This window comes from Herpailurus yagouaroundi, unplaced genomic scaffold, assembly GCF_014898765.1.
Source record: "Herpailurus yagouaroundi ecotype Mexico unplaced genomic scaffold, PumYag 251, whole genome shotgun sequence".
NCBI classification, from domain to species: domain Eukaryota; kingdom Metazoa; phylum Chordata; class Mammalia; order Carnivora; family Felidae; genus Herpailurus; species Herpailurus yagouaroundi.
Genome location: NW_024412468.1, coordinates 2228276 through 2249580, shown reverse-complemented (window position 1 = coordinate 2249580; position 21305 = coordinate 2228276). Strand labels below are relative to the sequence as shown.

General features: G+C 47.0%; 1 protein-coding gene across 2 annotated transcripts in view; it reads left to right on the top strand.

Moving 5' to 3' along the window:
• Positions 1-21305, top strand: part of PDGFD (platelet derived growth factor D) — a 222735-nt gene that overhangs the window by 143892 nt on the left and 57538 nt on the right. The window contains exons 2-3 of one of the 2 annotated variants that reach the window (XM_040460769.1): positions 4703-4889; positions 7600-7780. In XM_040460769.1, the coding sequence (XP_040316703.1) occupies positions 4703-4889; positions 7600-7780 (368 nt within the window). Of the gene's footprint in view, positions 1-4684; positions 4890-7599; positions 7781-21305 lie in introns of both variants that reach the window. The other variant, XM_040460768.1, reaches the window with a different exon arrangement.

Genomic DNA, 21305 nt, shown 5'->3' with positions numbered 1-21305 from the left:
GGCGATTCGATTCCATGAAATGGAGAAAGCTAGGTCAGGGGTTGACCCACAGAGTCGGTGGGTAGGCGCCTGTGGACCAGAAATGATGAGGTGGAGGAGGCTCCGAGGTCAAAGACAGGAAAGCACGTCCCAAACAGGTCAGCAGCTGGTGAGGTCAAATGGAAAACTGAACTTGAGGTGTGGAGTCATAGCAAGGAGGTGCAGGAACCAGGAAAGTCAAGAATAAGAAGCAAAGTAGTAGACCATGTGAGATGGTCCTCAAGGTGAGTGGTTCTCCAACTAGGGAGAGTTTACATCACCTGGAGGGCCATTACAACAAATAGTGCTGGTCTCTACCCCCAGCTTTGCTGCCTCAGTAGGTCTGGGTAGGGCCCAATCATGTGCATTTCTAACAAGCTCCCAGGTGATGTTAATGAGTCTGATTTGGGAACCCCACTTGGCTATTCTAGATGAATCCCAGACAGAAGTGATGAGGCCTGCAGTGACTTTTCATGAGCTCCTTTGACACTCGGTTGGAGGAGTTGAGTTTGTTTAAAGGGTTGGGGACAGGGGCGCCTGGGTGGCGCAGTCGGTTAAGCGTCCGACTTCAGCCAGGTCACAATCTCGCGGTCCGTGAGTTCGAGCCCCGCGTCAGGCTCTGGGCTGATGGCTCAGAGCCTGGAGCTTGCTTCTGATTCTGTGTCTCCCTCTCTCTCTGCCCCTCCCCCGTTCATGCGCTGTCTCTCTCTGTCCCAAAAATAAATAAACGTTGAAAAAAAAAATTAAAGGGTTGGGGACAGAATCAACAAATACAACATTTGGCATGGGTTTTTTTCCATTTTAATTGGTTTTAAAAAAAAGATGAAATGCATAACTCAGAGTTTATGAGGATGTAAACTTCCTTCTGTGTGAGAATGTAAAATAAGAAGTTACATTCTTGCCATATAAACTTGCATGGAAACTGTTGTCTATGAAAAGTGATGTGTTTCATATTTTTGTGGCTCAACAGCTCCCACCACGCTCTGGTTAAAGGTGTGTGCTCTGAAAAGTCAATGCCTAGGGTCAAATTGTGATTCACCACTAGCTCTGTGCCCGGAGCTAACAAGTTTCTTACATGCTCCGAACTTCCCCGGTCACGTGGGGGATATTTACTAATATCATAGGGTTGTTGCAAGATTGAGTGACTATCATATGCTTACTGGGGTGCCTGGCGCGTAATAATTGCCCCATCAATGTTAGCATGATTGCACACCACACTAAATGCTCTCATTCAGAAGGGTGACTTCATCTATAAGACTTGGTGGTACTTCGGGGTAAACCCGGTATGTTGGGTCTGTACTGTAATTCATTATAACTCTTCTGCTAAAAAGAGCCCTGAGTCAGCATGAAGTTATACACTATATGTAAACAGTGCGATTCACAAGTCAGAGCAGATTACAGATAGCAAAGAGTCTAAAACTGCGTCTACCAAATTTAAGACTAAGGAAGCGTGGTTAAAAGCATCAGGTCTGGGGCTGGAGAGCCCGGGTTAGTGCTCTGACTCCATCCTTGACCCGCTCTGTGACTTTAAGAAATTCCTTGACCTCTCTGTGCCTCAGAATCTTCATCTGTAGAATGGCAGTGATAGCCACGTCGCAGAGTTGTTACAAACGCTCACACACGCATACAGTGTCCTATTTGTAAACAGTTAACATGCAAAGAGCTTCAACAATGTCTGGCCCCAAGTGAGCAGTATAAATGGGGTCACTGTCATTCCTGTGTGTGTATATGTATATTTTGGCAGGATTTTGATTTTTTAAAAAAATTTTTAATGTTTATTTTTGAGAGAGACAGCATGAGCAGGGTAGGGCAGAAAGAGAGGGGACACAGAATCTGAAGCAGGCTCCAGGCTCTGAGCTGTTGTCACAGAGCCCGACATGGGGTTTGAACTCACAAACTGTGAGATCATGACCTGAGCTGAAGTCAGACGCTTAACTGACTGAGCCACCCAGGCGCCCCAGGATTTTGATTTTTAAGGGAAAATAAATCAGGAAACTTGATAAAAAAAAAATTTTTTTTTCAGGTTGATATAGTTCAATACAGTGCAGTATAGGTCTGTGGTAAATTTGTAATACTGGAAACCAGTTTGTCTTAACCAAACTGTATCAGAAGGAAACTGAACCCCACCACTGCTTTCTTAAAAGTGGAATAAGCATCTCCTGGGACGCCTGGGTGGCTCCGTCAGTTCAGCCGCCGACTTCGGCTTCCAATCTTACGGTTTGTGAGTTCAAGCCCCGCGTCGGGCTCCACGCTGACACTCTGAGCCTGCTTGGGATTCTCTCTCTCCCTTTGTCTCTGCTCCTCCTGCTCTCTCTCAAAATAAGTAAACGACCTTAAAAAGTAAAAATACTAAGTTAGGGAACTATTAAGCAAATACTACTACTGCAGGAAACACGGCACGGATTATGACGGTGAATCTCTAGTAATGCAAGTGTTGAAAACACCGCAAAACGTCATGTTTAGATCCTGTGCTCGGTGACTGACTGTTGATTGACTGGTGGATGGTTGACATTTCTCTTCCTCGCCAACAGCCCTCCCCCGTTTCCTACAAGCCCCAGATGACAGTTGAGCAGACAGGCAATTTTCATGGCTACATTTGCAGCGTCAGGTGAAGGGAAGGGAAGAGGGGAAGGCCAGCCAGGAAGAGTGTCTGTCGTTCCCGGGGAGGGCGTGTGGCTGGGCTCACCGGAGGGGGCACAGAGCTGTGCTCTCGCATCCTGGGTTCAAGTCTGCAGTTCCCATGCAAGACGCTTCTGCATCTCGCGGGCTGTGTCCTCCTCCTCCCTCTGGTACGTGGGGAGCCTCCAGCCGCATCCCAGCCTTCCCGTGGCTTCCAGCAGCGCCGGAAGCCTCCCTGGCCCGGCTCGCTGAATGACAGGCCTCGAGTAAACGCTCTGCGGGCAAGCACAAACGGACTGTGGTTGGATGCAGCACCGGCAGGGTCCGCACAGCCAGAATCCAAAGTGCAAAGAACTCTGCGTGTGGGAAGGATGTAGACACGGACCCGCCTCGGCTGTCAGGCTGACACAGGTCTCCCAGCCTTAGGTCAGAGTTCACGGCTTATGGGCACGGCTCGTACCCCCTGCACTTCAGACGCCAGCTGCAGATTTTGGGGTGCCATAACCAACAGGCTATCAAGTCAGGGTCCCCCGTACACCCGTCAAGTTTGATGATTTGGTAGAACAACTCGTAGAACTCACGAAGGCACTAGAGTTACAATGACAGGTTTACTGCTAAGTTTTATTGTAAAGAGTGCATTTCAGGACCAGCCCAGTGAGGACACACAGGGTGAGATCTGGGGGCTGGCGGCGGCGGGGCGGGGGGGGGGGGGGTCCCAAGCACGAAGCGCCCTCCCCAGCAAGTGCACGTGCACCAACAGCCGGGAGGTTTACTCAAGCTTCCAGGACCAGACTTTTCCCTGGGTTTCATTGTGCAGGTGGGACTGGGAGAATGCCTGCTGATGGGACCAGACTCCATCTACAGTGCTCCTTTCCTCCAGGGAGGTTGTGAGGTCAGGCTGATGTCAGGGCTCCAAACCCTCTGCCTTTCAACACACGGTTGGGTTGGTCTTACTGTATAGCCAGCCCACTTCCGGAAACTGTTGGGGAGGGGGCACAGTTAATTGCCTCATTAGTGTAAACGCAGATGTGGCCCCAGGGCCCACGGTGAATAACAAAGACCCTTCAGTCACCTGGGAAGTTCTAAGTGGGTAGGATTTCCCGGTCAAGAACCCAGCTCAAAGACCACACAAGTTCTTTATCATACAACACATGGAAAATACAAGAACTGGGCCCATAAGTCACCGAAAACTAAGGCAAAGAACTAATGATTTTTGTGATACAGAAACCACTGGAAAATGTCATTTGAATAAAAAAATGAGTAGTTATTGGGGGCACCTGGGTGGCGGTTGGTTAAGCGTCTGACTTCGGCTCAGGCCATGATGTCACGGCTCATGAGTTCGAGCCCCGTGTCAGGCTCTGTGCTGACAGCTCGGAGCCTGGAGCCTGCTTCCGATTCTGTGTCTCCCTCTCTCTCTGTCCCTTGCCTGCTCACACTCTTTCTCTCTCTCTCAAAAATAAACATTAAAAAAAATTTTTTTAAAAATGAGCAGTCATTAAGCACCATTGGATCCTTTCATATTTTTCACTCCCTCGGTCATTTGTTCAGTGATATTTCTGGAGTTCTACCTGTGCTTGTTGCTGAAGCTATAATGTCAATGCTGTAAGGGTAGAGAAAAACAGAAAGTTGTTGTTTTGCTTTTTGGGGGACTTTTTGTGTCATAGGGAAAAATGGAAGGGTTAATGAACTATTTGAAATTATTTACGCATTTTAATGTCGATCTAAACGAACCTGAGTCCTGAGGTGACTTCATGTGCCTCGTCGAAAACTATGTTAAAAGAGGTCTCCAATCACAAAATATCGCCAGCAAGTGCAGACTTGTGAGGACTCAGGGGACTGGGGGTAAGGGAAGGAGTCTGTCCGTTCTGCGTAGAAAGAACCAGAAAGCGGCCGCTTGGTCTCAGGTTGTTAGACGAAATCGCGACGTGCTTTGAAATGTGATGTTTTCAACTGCTGTGTTTTTTTTTGTTGTTGTTGTTGTTTGTTTTTTTGTTTTCTCGTAATTGGAACAACATACTAATTTCTACAAGTTTGTGACTACTAACAGACAGCAATCACCTCACAGACTTGTACCGAAGAGACGAGACCATCCAGGTGACAGGAAACGGCCATGTGCAGAGCCCTCGCTTCCCCAACAGCTACCCCAGGAACCTGCTTCTGACGTGGCGCCTCCGTTCCCAGGAGAAAACAAGAATACAGCTGGCCTTTGACAGTCAGTTCGGATTAGAGGAGGCGGAAAATGATATCTGCAGGTGAGTGGGGAGAAAGGCAGGTCAGGGGTCACGTCCAAGGGGAAGAACCGATGAATGTAAAACCTCGCGTCGTGCTTTTCCTTTGGGGACCCGCCCGGATCCGAGCGGACAAAATACAGGGGGCACAGGCTTTGTCTGCAGAGGGCCCGGTCACAGAACCCCAGGTACGCACCCGTCAGAGCCAGGCCACCGGGCTGCTGGGGAAGGGCCCCTGTGTTGGCCGGGCCTCGAGCAGCCTTTGGGAGCACATAGATGCATCCAGCATCCCGCGATACCCGCAGCCACATCACGTGGCTGTACGGAGCGTGTAAGGAGCCCCTGTGGGGCTCCGGGAACTGACCCTGGCCGTTGTAGCCCGCGCACTGGAAGGTGGTGACGGTGAGGACCGTGTCAGGGCCTTACCCTGAAATCCTGGGCCTCAGAGAAGAAAGAAACATCACCCCCCCCCCCCCAGATGGTCCGTTTGTCGTCCTTTTCTGGGTCTGCTCGGTCATCTTGTCCCTTCTAAGCCTGTGTATCGGAGAGCGCCCTGGCCGTTCTGCGAATTGCCTGCTCACAGCGTCGCAGTCACTGAATTAGCATGTAGGGGACGGGAGGGCTTTGTTTCCTTTCTGTGCTTCCCGCACGCACGGGTTCTGCAATGCCACATCCTTTTGGCAGGTTTATTTTCCTCTGAATAAGAAGAGGGTGCCTCAAATTGGGCTGTCCTTTGTCGCATGTTGATTATGCTGACAGCTTTTGTTGTGTGGCTGTTTCTTCCAGATTAACAGCAGTGCCTGTTACTTTCTAGGACCACAGAGGGTAATGTATGCCAGAAAGCAGACACAAATACGTGCCCCAAGAGCCGGCTCACATTACAGAGAGGACACACTCCAGCGGGTCTTGTGTCTTGTCACCCTTGAAAGGGAGAACTGATTTTCTGTGCTGGAGAAAGAGTTGGTGCGGGGAAAAAAAAAAAAAAAAGTTTTTTTGAGGACTGTTCAGGGGTGATGGCATGAAAGGAAGCCAGGTCTCCATGATGAGGTGAGGTTTTGATCCGGGTAGATGGGAGCTGTGTCAGCACCCACGCCTTGAAAATGAAGACACTAAGGGTAGTTTCCTTTCTGGACCTTTCAGCCAATCCAATTGCGTCTCAAAATTCATGGAGGCAGATAGAGGAGTAAGAGGCAGGGAAGGGGACAGGAAGAAGGAAAAGACAGACTGACCTCGTCTCAGGGAAAAACTACGCTGATGGATTTAAACCACAAGAAAGTGACCTTTGGTGGTATTAACGAAGTTTCGCGTACACTCATTCTTTGCGCGGTAACTGTGATTTACACATATTGTATATAAAATGCAATGCGCTCGATTTCCTGCCATCTGTTCCCAAGCCTCCTTGATGTTTACATTGTACTATTTTATTGCTTGAATAATGATTCTTTGCGAGTGCTTCTCACCTTCCAAGCACCGCATAAACATGAAGTAATTAATTTACACACCACCCAAGAGATACCCAGCCGGTGAATTTGTGTAAACCTCTTACTTTGCTCAGAGGGAAACTGAGGGCAAAGGACGGAAGGGCCCCATAAATCACCGTCAACGAAGTGTAGTCGCCCAGTCGTTACACGATCCCGCCCGGTCCAGTAAAAGCTCTGTGCCTCCTGGTGGACTTTGTCCATATTCAGCCGCCATGTTTCTCGTGCTGATCCCGCAAGGGCAGTTGTGAAGAACATATCAAGCGGGTTGAGTCTACGACCACTGTTCGCCCAGAGTGCCCATCCTTTGCGTTGTGACTTCCACATTCGGAGACATTCGGGGAGAGGCAGAGTGACTGATGGCCGGAACTGAAGGGCAGATAGTTCAGCTCATAAGTAGAATGTCCCGAGATTTGGGGTGTCCTGAAAATAAAGTCAATGATCCCTGGAAGATGTCCACTGTGTCCCTGAAGAGAGTCTACTGTGTGATGGAAAGGTTATATGGAACATTGAAAGAGGCCTTCCCCACCTCCTCAGTCCTGGCATTCTGTGTTTCTCTGACCAGCATCAGAGCCGAACCATCCATGGTCGTCACCTCATCCACACCCTGGTTTAACCAGATACCTCCGGTATTTCTTAGGGCACCTCCCTCCCCCAAATCATAATGCTTTTCACTTTGATAACCATCCTAGTTTATTATAGGATCCTTGCAAAAGACAGTTTCCAAAAGGGAAGAGAGCTTTTTATTTTATTTTACCATCTATTTTCTGTAATGAGATGATGTAACATAATGCTGATTCCACATGCTGTATAGATACGGATCATTTCTTAAGGGACCACTGGATGTGGCGAATTAATTAAAAGTGGGAATTGGTTTGAAAACCTTTATATAGTAAATATTTGTGCATGTAATTAAAGCTGGGTCTCCAAAAATAGGACAACAGATTATAATTATTACTTTTCCTAGGAAACCCTTCCAAGCCAGATGTTCAGAAAGTGGCCCATTTTGATGACTGTTGATTTGGGAATACTCATGGCTAAATGTGCATAAACGTTCTTTCAGATTATTGACGTTTGAATTTGAAAGACTGAACCCAAAGACTGGCTTTCCTGTAAAAATTTCTGTAGGCTTTAATTTTCATGTTAGGTGGTAGTCATGAGAAATCACATATGTTACTTTTAATTTCTCCGGGGAAGGATGAATGTCAAAGCGTGCTGTAATCAAAATTTGTTTATTTCTGTCACATTGAAACTAGGTATGATTTTGTGGAAGTTGAAGATGTATCTGAGACCAGTACCGTAATTAGAGGGCGGTGGTGTGGACACAAAGACGCTCCCCCCAGAATAACATCAAGAACAAACCAAATTAAAATAACATTCAAGTCTGATGACTACTTCGTGGCTAAACCTGGATTCAAGATCTATTATTCTTTTGTGGTAAGTATCCTAACCGCCCTGTGATTAAAAGCAGACACTGGTTTCACGAAGTACAGAGATCGTTTCCTATGATGAAATGCAGTGGTGTGAGGGTGAACTGTGTTAATTCTCCGTGGGATGCTCCATTACTGCCCTACGGCCAACATGGTATTAAGCTTTCTGGAGTAAGGAGCACTGTTTTGATCTATTAGGTCAACCCTTGGGTCTACGCATAGTAAACAGAAAAAGGGAAATGGTTGATATTAGTAACGCAGTGTTACCTCTGGTTCAGCTGATGCAAGGTAAATGCAGAGCCAAATAAAAGGCATGTGAGAGTTGAGTATCTTTAGTTCAAAGAGTTGTCTGTGTCATTCCAGCCACAGAGAAGAGTCTGGACGATTTCAGCTGAAATTACCCAGACGTGGGAGGGGTCTCTGTCATGATCATGGAGCCCTAGCGTTGTCAAGAGTCGTAAAGTTCGTGAACTTCCTCAAGTAGACCCAGGAGTGTGGCACTGTTGTGTTGGCTACACTCCTGCTTAGTCATGGTCTCACCTCTGCTTAACACCTCCACAGCCCTTCCCAGGTTTAAGTGGATCTAGCCGTTGGAAAATGCTCAACCTCTTGTTGAGTCAAAATCTGCATGGTAGTCAATTCTCGTTGTTGGGCACATGCGATCAGGTGTCTCCTTTACTCAGTCAGGTATTGATAAGACTCTGTAAGGTTCCTGCTCACTGTCAGCCTCTGACCGGTGCAGTAGATATCACGGTGAGCAAGACAGACAGGGTTCTCGAGCCCCTGGGAGCTCATAATCTCGTAGGGATGGCAGCCTATTAAAAAGCTGTAATAAGGGAGAACAGTGAACAAAGGCGAAAGTACCGGGTTCTGTGAGTTCGGCTCAGGGAGACATTGCCATAATTTTACCTGTCCGTGACCTTGGCTATCCCTGAACCCTTCTTGTGTTCGTAGCGTGTGACCTTTTATTCTCCCATGAGCACGCGTCATTCCCGTTCAGTCTGTCTTTATCCGTCTTCAAAGCACGGATGTCAAAATCGAATCCAGGGCTACGGATGGAGTCACTGTGTGTTTTGTCTCCCCTCCTGTGGGTTTTTTTTTTTCTTTTTCGCAAAATAGTGAGCTATTAAATGCTAAGTGAATTCTACATCAGAATAAATGAAAAAATAGCATGAGGCAACACCGCTTCCCGTTTTAATTTGAAAATAATCCATCAGGCATGATTTACGTTACTGCAAACACATCAGTGCTGCTCAGCGTTAAAACTCAAGGGCGAACCTTTGGTTTCTCTGTTTCTGTCTTTTAATGTGTGCAGTGCTGTTCTGTTCTCCACTGTTCACGGGCTGCACAGGCTGGGCATGTTGGGATGGTGATGGATAGGCTTAGGGAAAGACCTTTTTTCCCTTAAAACATCAAGAAGTGTTAGTGCTGACGGATAGACTTTCTGTGAAACTTGACGACTAAACTGAACGGTCCGTAAGTCAGTTAGAAACACCCTAACTCTCATACAGTGTCATTCAGGCAAAATAGCTCCTTTTCTTTTTTTTTTTTCAATGTTTTTTATTTATTTTTGGGACAGAGAGAGACAGAGCATGAACGGGGGAGGGGCAGAGAGAGAGGGAGACACAGAATCGGAAACAGGCTCCAGGCTCCAAGCCATCGGCCCAGAGCCCGACGCGGGGCTCGAACTCACGGACCGCGAGATCGTGACCTGAGCTGAAGTCGGACGCTTAACCGGCTGCGCCACCCAGGCGCCCCAAAATAACTCCTTTTCTATGGAAGAGGCAGCACAGGTATGGATTTGGGGGGAATGAATAGTCCTTTTTGGAGGTGTTCGAGCTCACGGTGCCGGCCCATCACCCGTTGAGTGACCAGCATTAAGCGGCATGTTGAGCGGCCTCTCAGTCTGGCTGGAAACTGGCGTCACTCACTCGCTCACCTCCGCCAGGACATTAATTGTGGGTTTTAGGAGCAAGAAGACTCATAATTTTTGGTGTATTTCCCTACTGATCTCTTGGTCTGCATTTTTGAGGACAGATTCCGGCTCCTTTTCGGTTTCTCAAGGCGTCTGGCACCAAGTAGCAGCAACTAGAGCCAGAGAGCTTTGGTGGCTGAACTCGAAGAGGTGGAATGAGCTTCACCTACAGGGGTGTCTGGACTACAGATAGGTGGGCTTTTTTTTTTTTAATGTTTCCTTATTTTAGAGAGAGAGCGTGCGTGAACAGGGGAGGAGCAGAGAGAGAGAGAGAGAGAGAGAGAGAGAGACAGGATCCGAGGCAGGCTCTAGGCCCTGAGCTGTCAGCACAGAGCCCGACGCAGGGCTCGAACTCAGGAACTGTGAGATCATGACCTGAGCTGAAGTCAGACGCTTAACCGACTAATCCCCCCAAGCGCCCCAAAGATCTGTCTGGCTTTTGATAAAAGCCTGTTTCTTGCTCAACAGGGATTGAAGGTCACTATGGCTTGACCGGTGTATTGGAGAGATCATTTTATTTTACTTTTTTAAGTGTATTTATTTACTTGGAGAGAGAGAGAGCATGCTCTGGGGAGGGGCGGAGAGGGGCAGCGAGGGGGGAGGGGAGAGACAGAGAGAGACAGAGAGAGAGAGAGAAAGAAACCCAAGCAGACTGCACTGCCAGCACAGAGTCCAATGTGGGGCTAAAATTCACCGTGAGATTACGACCTGAGCCAAAATCTAGAGTTGGACGCTGACTGAGCCACCCAGGTGTTCCGGGAAGATCATTTTATTTGTGTTTAAATTGTACTTGCAGAGACTTTAAAAGGGCAGTGTTTCTAAAGCCAGATGCTACAGAGACTGGGCCTAAAACCTCAAGTTGACCACCTTTAAGCTGATACAGAGACAAGGGATTAAACACAGCAGACGCTCTCCGAGTATATCTGAGCGACTATTTTTACAATGTTACGCAGCCCCACAAAACTTGTAACGGTCACAGGCAGCTGTTTTTTGCCCTGCCTACCTTCAGGCTAGATCTAGGGAAATTTGAGCAGAGAATAGTTCCTGAGGAGTGAGTGTCCTCTTGGAAAATGGTAGCTAGCTCTCTGGGTAGGTCGGGACCACCTCCCTTCTCATCTCTACCTTTTCACCTGTCTGCTTCGCATGGGACATCCTTCTAACTGGTACCTCAGTGACTCTCCGGGTGCAGAAGGAGTTGTCCTAGATGCAACTCGCAGGTGCACGGGACCACAGGAGCCCTGTGCCCTGGAATCACATCTATGTGATCTGTACTCGTCACATCTTTGCAGTACCCAGCCCCATGTGCATATTTGCTTAGGTTTTCATTCCACCAAAGTGTGAGTGACTCACGGTTCACATCACGATCACTTATTTGTGGTCACGAGTGGTTCACAAGTTACAATTTTGTGTGATGTGCTTGGGATTCGATCTTGTACCTTTTTTTTTTTTTTCACAGTACCTGTCTCAGTCTCTCCTAGAGCACAGCCTCATGGGACCAGAGTTTTGCTGTAAAGCTCACTTTGGATCGACTAAGGTTTCCCTACTTACCAATGGTCTGATATTAAACAAGTCTCTTCCCCTTTCCTGTCACATGTATCAAATGATGATAATTGGCACTGGTGTGAGGCTTTTAAATGGTACCAAATACTTCGTGCTGTGCCTAGGATGTAGTAAATGGTCAATAAATAATGGTGCTAATTATCCCACCTTTACAGTCACTAATCGTGTATATATGTGTCTTCCAAGTTAACGGTGTTTAAAAAATTCAGCTGAGTACATTTTAGACGTCTTGTTGGCTGTATTCAATGATTTGCTCATGAGGCAGCCCCCAAGCTAGCCGACGGGAAGGAGTTGCAAGGAGGTATGTGAACAGAAAGTCTGATATACGCAGAAGGGAGCGGGAACAAGCGAGTTCTGCTGGGCAAAAAGCTGAGTGAGTTAGTGCAAAGTTACTTGTGTTTAGAAGACAGCAGGGATCTGTCAGGTAGATTATGCACTAGAGCTGATGAGGAGATTCCTGACTGACTGCTCTAAGAATCCATCTGGGGGGAAACCAGAACTGTAAGTAGGTCTCAGTTCGGTCACGTGGGCCTTAGCATGAGTGACTCCATTTTAAGCCTGTTGTCTTATTTTCAGCATTCATAATGAACTATTCAAGGGTCTTCTTGCTGTGTGTATTCTACACAGTGCCTTATACACGGCTAGCTAGCCCGTTTGTTGAGTTGACTCTTTCCAGGTAAAATATGATTCGTTAGAACTGCCTGATTTCAGTTTTTGCTCTCCTGCTCGGGCTTTTTTCCTTGATTTCACTCCACTGTGGAGAAGAGGTAAACGTCAGAGGGCATAATTAGGCAGAATGGATAATGTTATCAAATCCTTGTTAGCAGGATGTGGTTGTCTAAATAAATCAAGCTCTCCCACCTCCAACTCACTTTGTCGGGAATGTCAGGAATCTGTTAAGTAGGTCTTTGGAAAGGTATCCAATTACAAGGCTCCCATTGGATTCCCAGAAGGCACCCGGCATGAGTGTGAATCTCAGCTCTACCCTTTACCACGGTTTGTTCATCCGTAAAGTGGTGGTCCTACTGCCTGAGATGAAATAGTCATGAGGATGAAATTAGACAACTTTTGTAGAGTGTTCTGCCTGGAACTTATTCATTCCTCAAATATCCGCTGTTCTGACTACTCTTGTCGTCACGGGTGTTATTGACACATCGGGTGACAGGTGAACTCGACATTCCCACGCAAACGGCCCAGCTGTCCTGTGTAGGTGGGCACGTGCATGCCCACCTCAGGCCGTAATCCGCTTCCTTTGTCCACGGTAGAAATATTTTCTTGTACGTTGTAACAAGCCTAAAAACGTTTATTGGCGTGAGTGAGTTTGTGCACGGCGCACACGTGTTTAATGTAAGGGTCATTTTTTTTTTCATTCAAAAACAAAAAATGAAGTCATTTTAAAGCTACTCAAAAACTTTCTTTTTATTAAATAATTCTAGTTTATTTCATAACTTGAAATCCGCTAGTACCTATTACAAACAATTAAAAAAGCAATTTTATCGGATCAGTTGCTTAAGTACATATCTCTAGTTTGAATTTCTAGCAGTGAAGTCAGGATTTCCATTGAGACTGAAACTCTGCATGAAGCATGGTTTTGCCTTGTAAGTAATTATTCCAAATGGAAAAAGAAAAGGAAGAAGGGAAGGAAGGAGAGCAAACAGGAGGAATAAAACCCAGGAACTGAATAAGATAGGGTTCCCAATTGCAGCACCTTTTGCAGATTCTAATTTTGTTTAGTCTAAGGCTTACCAGTTGCTTAAAGAAAAACAGACTAAGGGTGTGGGCAGTTCACTCTATTCCCCTGAGCCGAGTTCTCAGAAGGAGCTGGAGAGCAAAGGACGCCTTCACTTTCTCTGTAAAATGTGTGGAAATGCTGTCCTAATTTTCGCAGATGAAATCGTTGGACATCCTGAACATGCACGGGTGCTCTGGCCACACAGCCAGGACTATGTGTAGATCAGAGGACTGTCGTGGTCAGGGTGGAGACCACCCAGCAGCTCTCCCCATCAGTTTCTTCCTTTCAAATAGATCCTACTGAAGGTTTGGGGGCTGTGAGATTGTTCATTGAATACCTACTGTGAGCTAGACCCAGCTACGTCCGGCGCCCTGGAGATCCAGCCTGAAAAAGGCAGTGTGTCTGCCCTCAGGACCTCGCCTGGTAGTGGGCACAGACGGGCAACAGGTGCCTAAGTAACTAGGGAAGTCAGGACGCGTTCACAAACCACAATTACTTGCGGTTCGGTAAAGGCAGGAAAGAAGATAGACAAGGGTAGTGTGATGGAGAGTGATGGACAGCTAGAGTGTCATGGCGGGAGGCACCGTGGGAAGCCGTGGGACAAAAGAACAGCAGATCCTAAGACCCTAACACAGAAACGAGAAGATGTCTTTCGCGTGACAGTCAGTAATAGTTCTCTTGCTGTCTTGGGATGCAGGCTGCTGGAAGGGAGCAGACGTAAGGGGGGGAACACAACAGCACCTAACGGCCCTCAGTCAAGAGTGAGAAAGGAGGTTTCCCATCTCAGCCCATCTTCTCGTGCGTCTCTCAAGGGTCCCAGCGCTTGGACCAGGGGTCAGCTAAGTCCAGACACCGAGAAAGTGTCAACAAGGTTTCGGACAATGTGTGGGGCAGGGACAGGGTCCAGCAGGAGGGGAGCAGAGCAGGAGGGACAGATGTGGGCTCTAGAAGCCCGAGGTTGCCGGGGCCTGCCACGTTGGCGAGCCTGGCAGGGGGTTCAGAGGCTGTGGGGCGAAGCACATTCTTAAGGACAGAGTCTCCCTTTTGTGGCCCTTCGTAGGCAAGGGGAGATAAATGTTCTTAGTGAAATTTTACAAATGTCCTAAAGTGTCACTAATTACAGAGAATGTTTTGAGGAACCAGGAGTCTCTTTGGAAAGGGTGAGCGAACTCGTTTTAATCAGATTGCTTTCCTAAAACCTGAACACATAATGAGAACTTTAATAGAAGTCGTGAAGGTCTGAAGAGCAAAATTTAGTATAATCTCGGAGCGAAGGATGATTTCTGAAAGGGTGTGGCTAGGTCCAGAAGCACATTGTGCGGTGAAGGGAATGAAGGGCAGGTTGAGCTCTTGCAGGAGGTGGGGGTAGGGAGCAGAAGAGGAAGAGATAGATTAAAAAAAAAAGTTTAAGGAAACAGGAGGAGACAGAAAAGTGAGGTGGGATGACGTCCCATGATAATAGCACGTGGCCCTGCCCAACTCTTATTTCAACGCGTTATTCAACAGGCTTTTTACTGAGCGCGTATTATGTGCCGTGCAGTAGGGTCCGTACTGGATAGAGCGTAGTGAAGAAATGCTTTATGGTCCTGCTGTCCTGTCATAGAACTTATAATTTGGCACAGTCCTGAGGTGGAGGAGGAGAATATATTTTAAAATAATAATAATGAAAATACAATAACGATAGCATCCAACCATCCGGGTGACCGTGAGGATTAAACGTATGAGGCATCGCGTGTGCAGAGTCTAACTCAGGCCCTGGCACGTCCTCAGTAATCACTATCCTGCTACGGACCTATGCACTACGGGAAGACGGGTTTCAAGAAAAATGTGGAAGGGAGTCGCAGTATCTTAGATACCTAGTGCTTGGCCAACCGTCTTATTTTTACAAGCGAGGCGGTGAACACAGGTGACATAACTTTGCGAACGAGAGAGGTTAGGAGTTTGCCTGTGGTCACAGAGCTCACACATAGGCGCCATCCATGAACTATGAAAGCTGTGGACCCTCCAGAAAAAAATAGATGTGTATAAAATTGTGCATAAAATCTCAGGGAATACCCATGTTTCACCCACGATGTCCTGTGGGTCCATGGAGGCAGCAAAGAGCTCCATGCATATTATCTGTAGGTGTTATCTGACTTTGGGGTTATTTTCTTCCACGCTGATGAGTCCTTTCCAACACAGTGTTGAAATAATCCTTTACTACTGTAATTAATTTTCCTCATAAACCCCATGTGCTAATCACATGAGCAGATGACTCCCCATGTGCTGAGTAAACACATTTTCAGCTTTGAGAGAGAGGCTGTTTAATGACACTTGGACGGTCCAGCATCCTGTTGATCTAGTATTTAATTATGCAGGCACGCTACAGGGCGACTTTTGTCCTTGAGAACCAGAAAGTCGTCACAACTTTAAATGGCTGTGCCTCTCTACATACCCGTAACTTTCTCTCTGTAACCAGGCTCTTTGATGCACTAATATTTTCGTAGCTGGAGCCAAAAAGAAAAATGAAGGAAAAAGCCATTTGACTAAATTAGAAAAGGCTTGCATATTTAAGACATGCCTAAAACAGAGCAGTATTTCTTCCCTGAAGAGCTATGAAGCGATCCTCAGTAAAAAAATATCTCTGCCTAATGTTCCCTTATAAATTCAGGAGGTATTTCTGAGACCTTGGTGTGGCCAATAAGAAAATGATAATCCTGTGCGGGAGAAAGGCACACCAGGATGGCCCTGGGCATCGCAGTGATGACGTGTGGGGGGCATTCGGGGCCCACGGGCAAGGGGAGCACTTGACTTCGTGCAGACGGACACTGTGGGTAGAAGAGAATGCCCCCCTGTCTTCCGAGGTTCTGGGTCTGGGGGCCCCCAGGTTACACCAACAAAAGCGACAACAGCGAGAGAAAAGCACTGTATTAACACGGGCATCTCACATACACTCGGGAGCCCTCAGTGATGAGTAACTCAGAGGGGCGGTTCAACATCTTAACGACAGGACAGCACATCTTTGGAGAAGGAACAAGACAAAGGAAAAGGACCCTGAGTCTGCAGGGCAGCAAATTGTGGAAGACGAATACTCGGAGACTCATGGAAGGTGAGGGCCAGTGAGTCAGGTTTGATGGGTAGATTGCTCTGGTGCTGCTCTAGGGTGATAAGGGTCTAGGGTTATCGCTGGTGACGGACCTTGTCCTTTCTGGTAGAGAGGGGAAGGGGGACACGTTTACAAATTTGTATCCTGCTTCCAGGCATATAGGGGAGGGCAGAGAGCTTGCCCTTTGTCTCTTCTATTCAGCTGCCTTCAGCTCAAAATAATCTTTATGCCAAAGCGACATATCTTAGGGTCACGTATTCTGTTCCCCTTCACTGGACTGGGTCAGGCGGGGTGTTGCCTAGATAAAGGCACAGAGACAATAAAATAAGGTAAATAAATAAATATGTACGTACATACGTACGTACATACAAGGCATTTCAGAATATTCTGTGGCATACTTTCAAAGTGTTGGAGGTGAAGGTTGCTAACCCCTTAATGTACTTTCTTTATTCTAGCCAGTACAAAAGAGACACAAAGAAGCCAAAAAATCACCAGAAGACCAGCTGTATTAATGGTGAAAGAAACACCAAAGCTCAAGGCTGTCTTGTAAAACTAGAGTAGACAATGTGTCTGGAACCCAGAGCCAGAAGGCATGTGTACTTCTGTGATGCAAATTCACACCCAAAGATTCTTTTAAGGAGTCCAGGGTCCTTAGAAGAGACCGGGGAACACTTACAGGCCCCTCCCCCTGCAGGGACGATGTAGGTCTGGTCACAAAGAGTCAAACAGGCCGGAGAGCCGGTGAGGATGGCCAATTCCATGCCCACCCATGCTTAGCAGGTGGGCCCAGCAAGTGGAGGGGAGGGGAGACGCTTCCTGATGGTTGGGGTCCAAGGCAGGCAGCCCAAGAGACAAACGAGGAAAGGGGATGTGGTGGAGGAAGGATAGGAGGAGGGAAGAAGCGATGAAGGGAAGAACTTTGGGATGAAAGACACCAGAAATGTTGGTTGATACCTCCATATCTGTGAACTGAGGCAGGAATAGAGACAGAAGCGTTTCCCCTACGGAAGAGCAAGCAGAGAGCTGTGTGTTCCACGAAGGGTTCAAGCCCACAGTGATTAATGCTTTGGTTTTTCCGTCGGGCATCTCCGGTAACAGTCCTTGGGAACTCCATCTCCCCTCTGCCCCGGCTCTAAGGAGAGCTGGTCAACCTGCGTCATCTCTGTAGGGATCAGCCGCTTTGGCAAGTTGAAGGTCCCTGGGACTCGAGGGAAACACCAGCCTCCCGTCCTAGCTGAACAGAGGGATTAGAAATTAATCATGTAGACAGGACTCATGTAGCATTGAAAACACCTGCCCTTGCTGTTCCCTTTATTCCTGGGAATGTGACCCATGAAGGCTGCCCTCCACTCAGCATTGCTTCTGTCACCTGTGAAAATATTGAGCCAGCGGTTCAAAGTGACTCGTCCTTATTTTGCGATGGAAAATTGGAGTCAGGCAGGCAAAAAAATAAATCAAAAAGATTAAAAAAGGCATGGAGGCACCCCTGACAGAGAGAGATACCCGAATAAAGAGTCAAGTAATCATTGCTTCTTGGCTAGGCCCTGCTGATCACTTCCCGATTGGTCTTTCCACCTCCTGTCCCTCGCCTCCAGTCTGTCCTGAGTGTGTTCCTTGCTAAAGGAGAACTGTGGCCGAATCATTTCCGCACTTAAAAACTTGCGAATGACCTCCAGTTTCCTGTGAAGCATCTCAAACTGAAAGCCTTCCGTGTTCCGACGCCAGCCTGACATCCAATTCTCTCTTCTCCCTAACTAACACCGGATTTTCTGCCTCTAATCCCTGGCATTTAATTTTCATATCTGTATCATATCTGTCCCCAGAACTCCAAGCCCTCCTCTGTCAAAGCGTATTCATGTCAAAACTACTCCTCCTTAGCTCCTCAACCATATATACTGCCCCCCCCCCATCAGGCACCCAGATTGTTGGTCTTTATCAACACTATGGTTTTTCTTTTTTTTCTTTAAAATTTTTTTAAACATTTTATTTATTTTTGAGACAGAGAGAGAGAGAGCATGAACAGGGGAGGGTCAGAGAAAGAGGGAGACACAGAATCCGAAACAGGCTCCAGGCTCTGAGCTGTCAGCACAGAGCCCGACGCGGGGCTCGAACCCACGGACCGCGAGATCATGACCTGAGCCGAAGTCGGACGCTCCACCGACTGAGCCACCCAGGCGCCCCAACACTATGGTTTTTCAAAGAAAAAATAAGATACACACATCCCAGATACTTCTGGAAATATGTAGAATAGTAATAAAGGAAAAGAGAAAAAACAAACACCAGAAGTTCCCATCACCCAAATATAAGTACTATGAATATTTTGATGCCTTTCTTTCCAGTTTTTTTTTTTTTTTTAATGAACTATTGTACAGGCCTCACTGACTCTCCTTGAAGGCAGGGAATTGGCTTATTCCTGAAGGTTCTTCACAGGGTGTTGTGCTAAGTAGGTCTGGAAGTGTTTAATTGAGCTGAACCAGCAAGTATTGAGTTCCTATGACGCATCTGATAATTTGGAGTACAAACTATAAAAGCAGTTGCCAGAGATTATAAAGATGCCCTAACAGGAAATTGCCTGTGTTTTTCCAGACTTAAGTCTTAAGTTGTACCAACCTACCGATGGCCCTTACCTGTTGAGGCCCAGGATTCACTGGGCACTGGCGGGGGGCATGGGGACTGTGAGGATGGAAGAGTGGGGGCCATTGTTGGGCTCAAACGTCAAGGGAGCTGTGGAGGGGAGGCGGGTATTCCGCTTCTGAAGCCTGTCTCCACCACGTTGGCACCTCAAGGAGCATATAGTTGCATCCGTAACCGCCTGACTTCAGCAGCTCTCACTTCGGACTATGTCATTGTGACATCAGAGCAGACATGGCTTGGTCCTCTGTTGATGCACCTGCTGAGGTGGCCTCTCTCATGCAGAATGTCAGCGGCCTGGAAAGACTAAGGGCTTCGTAATAATGGCAAAAATGGGGGCGCTCGGGGAGCTCAGTCAGTTAAGTGTCCCGTTTCAGCTCAGGTCACGATCTCACGGTTCGTGGATTCCAGCCCCACATCGGGCTCTGTGCTGACAGCTCGGGGCCTGGAACCTGCTTTGCATTCTGTATCTCCCTCTCTCTCTCTGCCCCTCCCCTGCTCACACTTTGTTTCTCTGTCTCAAAAATAAATAAACGTTAAAAATCTTTTTAAAAAACGCGGTGGCAAAAATGTCTTTGAGGTCTTGACGACCTCTTATTCGGAGGGTCTCTGCGAAGGCCTCGAGAGCTTTCCAGGTTTTCAAGGCACTCCAAGGCCCCTCGTTTGATTTTTTTTTTTTTTGAGGTTTTCTGTATAGGATAGAGGACCTATGAATCAGAAACACTCAAGTTCACATCTGTGTATGATCTGTGAGACCCAGGACATACATTTAAACTGCCCCCGCTGCTGTTTCTTCATTTGCAAAGTCAGAAGGAACCACCTGCATCGTAAAACTGTGTGAGGATTACCTGTGAGACGTACGGGCTTGATGTGCACTTGGTGTGCACCAGGTGGAACTATTATATTATTACTACTGCTACTGTTACCGTTCAAATGCCTTGGAAGGTTAGAATCGAATTACGTAGTCCAAGGTTAAGGGGTCTTGCGTCTCAGTCCATATGTGCCGCCGTAACAGAACACCATAGCCTGGGTGGCTTAAAAAATTTTTATTTTTCACAGGTTTGGAGCCTGGGAAGTCCAGGTTCAAGGCCCTGGCAGATTTGGTGTCTGATGAGGGCCCACTTAATTCATAGTTGGCCGTCTTTTTGCAATAACTTCACATGGCAGAGGGGTGAGGGAGCTCTCTGGAGGCTCTTTTATCAGGGCACTAATCCCATTCATGACCTCGTCACCTCCCCGAGGCCCCAGTACATCTCACTGGGGGTCGGGTCACAATATATTAATTTGTAGGGGGGACCCAACAGTGAGTGTGCAGCGTGTTAAACCAGATGAACACCGGAGATCTTGGACTAAGAGTGAGGTCAGACCTAGGAGCAGCCGTGTGGTGTGATTCCGGTGCCGGGTTGGAAACCTGGGTACGCCCTGAGTCGGTTGTGGGAAAGTAAACCCTTACGGCCTCTTTTCCGTTACGCTGTTTTAGATACACAATCCCTTTGTCCCCCTTGAACTCTTCCTGAAAAGATCTGGAAATGTACTTTCAATATGAAGATTCTAATTTTAGTAGTATATTTAGATTTGAAAAATTCCTTGAGGTCACGGCTGTAGGAAGACATTCCTTCCTCACCGAACTCTACAAAACACTCTGCAAATAGCGCCTAAAATATTCCTTTGGCTCAAAGACAAGTCAGATGTCTGAAGCGTTGAGCCGTTTGAGGCCACAAGTACCCAATATCTTCTGGCATTCCCCTCCCCACCCTGGCCCCGAAATACTAAAACTGGCTGTTTTCCTGGAGGAAAAAAATACTAAACCACCAAGTATTTTTAATCTCTACAATAAATATCTTTAGAACAGACAAAAAAGAAATATGAATTTGTAATAGAAACTTACTTCGTATAGCAATAGTCGTAACCTGGGGGGGGGGGGGGAGAGAGAATCTTAAGCAGGTTCCACACTCATCTTGTGCCCAACACATGGGGCTCGATCCCACATGAACTTGAGCTGAAATCAAGAGAGTCAGACACTTAACCAACTGAGCCACCCAGGTGCCCTGGAAAGGTTTTTTTAATTGTTAAAAAATATTTATAAATATAAACGCATAGTCTTAAACAAAAAAAAAAAAAAAAAAAAAAAAATCATTTCCAAAGAAAAATCAGTTATAAAGGCAGAGGTCTAAATTGAAATTTCAGACCAGCGCTTTATTTTTGATTTCATTAGTTAGAACAAACAACTGTAAATGATCCATTTTCTTCTGTGCCTTTTGAGAGTTTCCCTTGTGTAACAAAAATCTATGCTATCATCAATAAGAAAATAAAATGGCTATTTCTAAGGCCGGGTGTAGGCAGAATGACAAAGATCTTTTTGTGCCTCCAAAAGGATTTGGAATTGTCTATAGCCCGGACTCCCATGTCATCTCACCTTTGCCCCAAAGGCTCTTTCCTCACAAATTGAAACCACTGCCAAATCTTTCACGTAGGCCAGGCTCAAATTAGTTCTCTAATGAACTAGGTCACTCCTTTATGCTACATGCATTTGGCAGATCTCTGTCTCT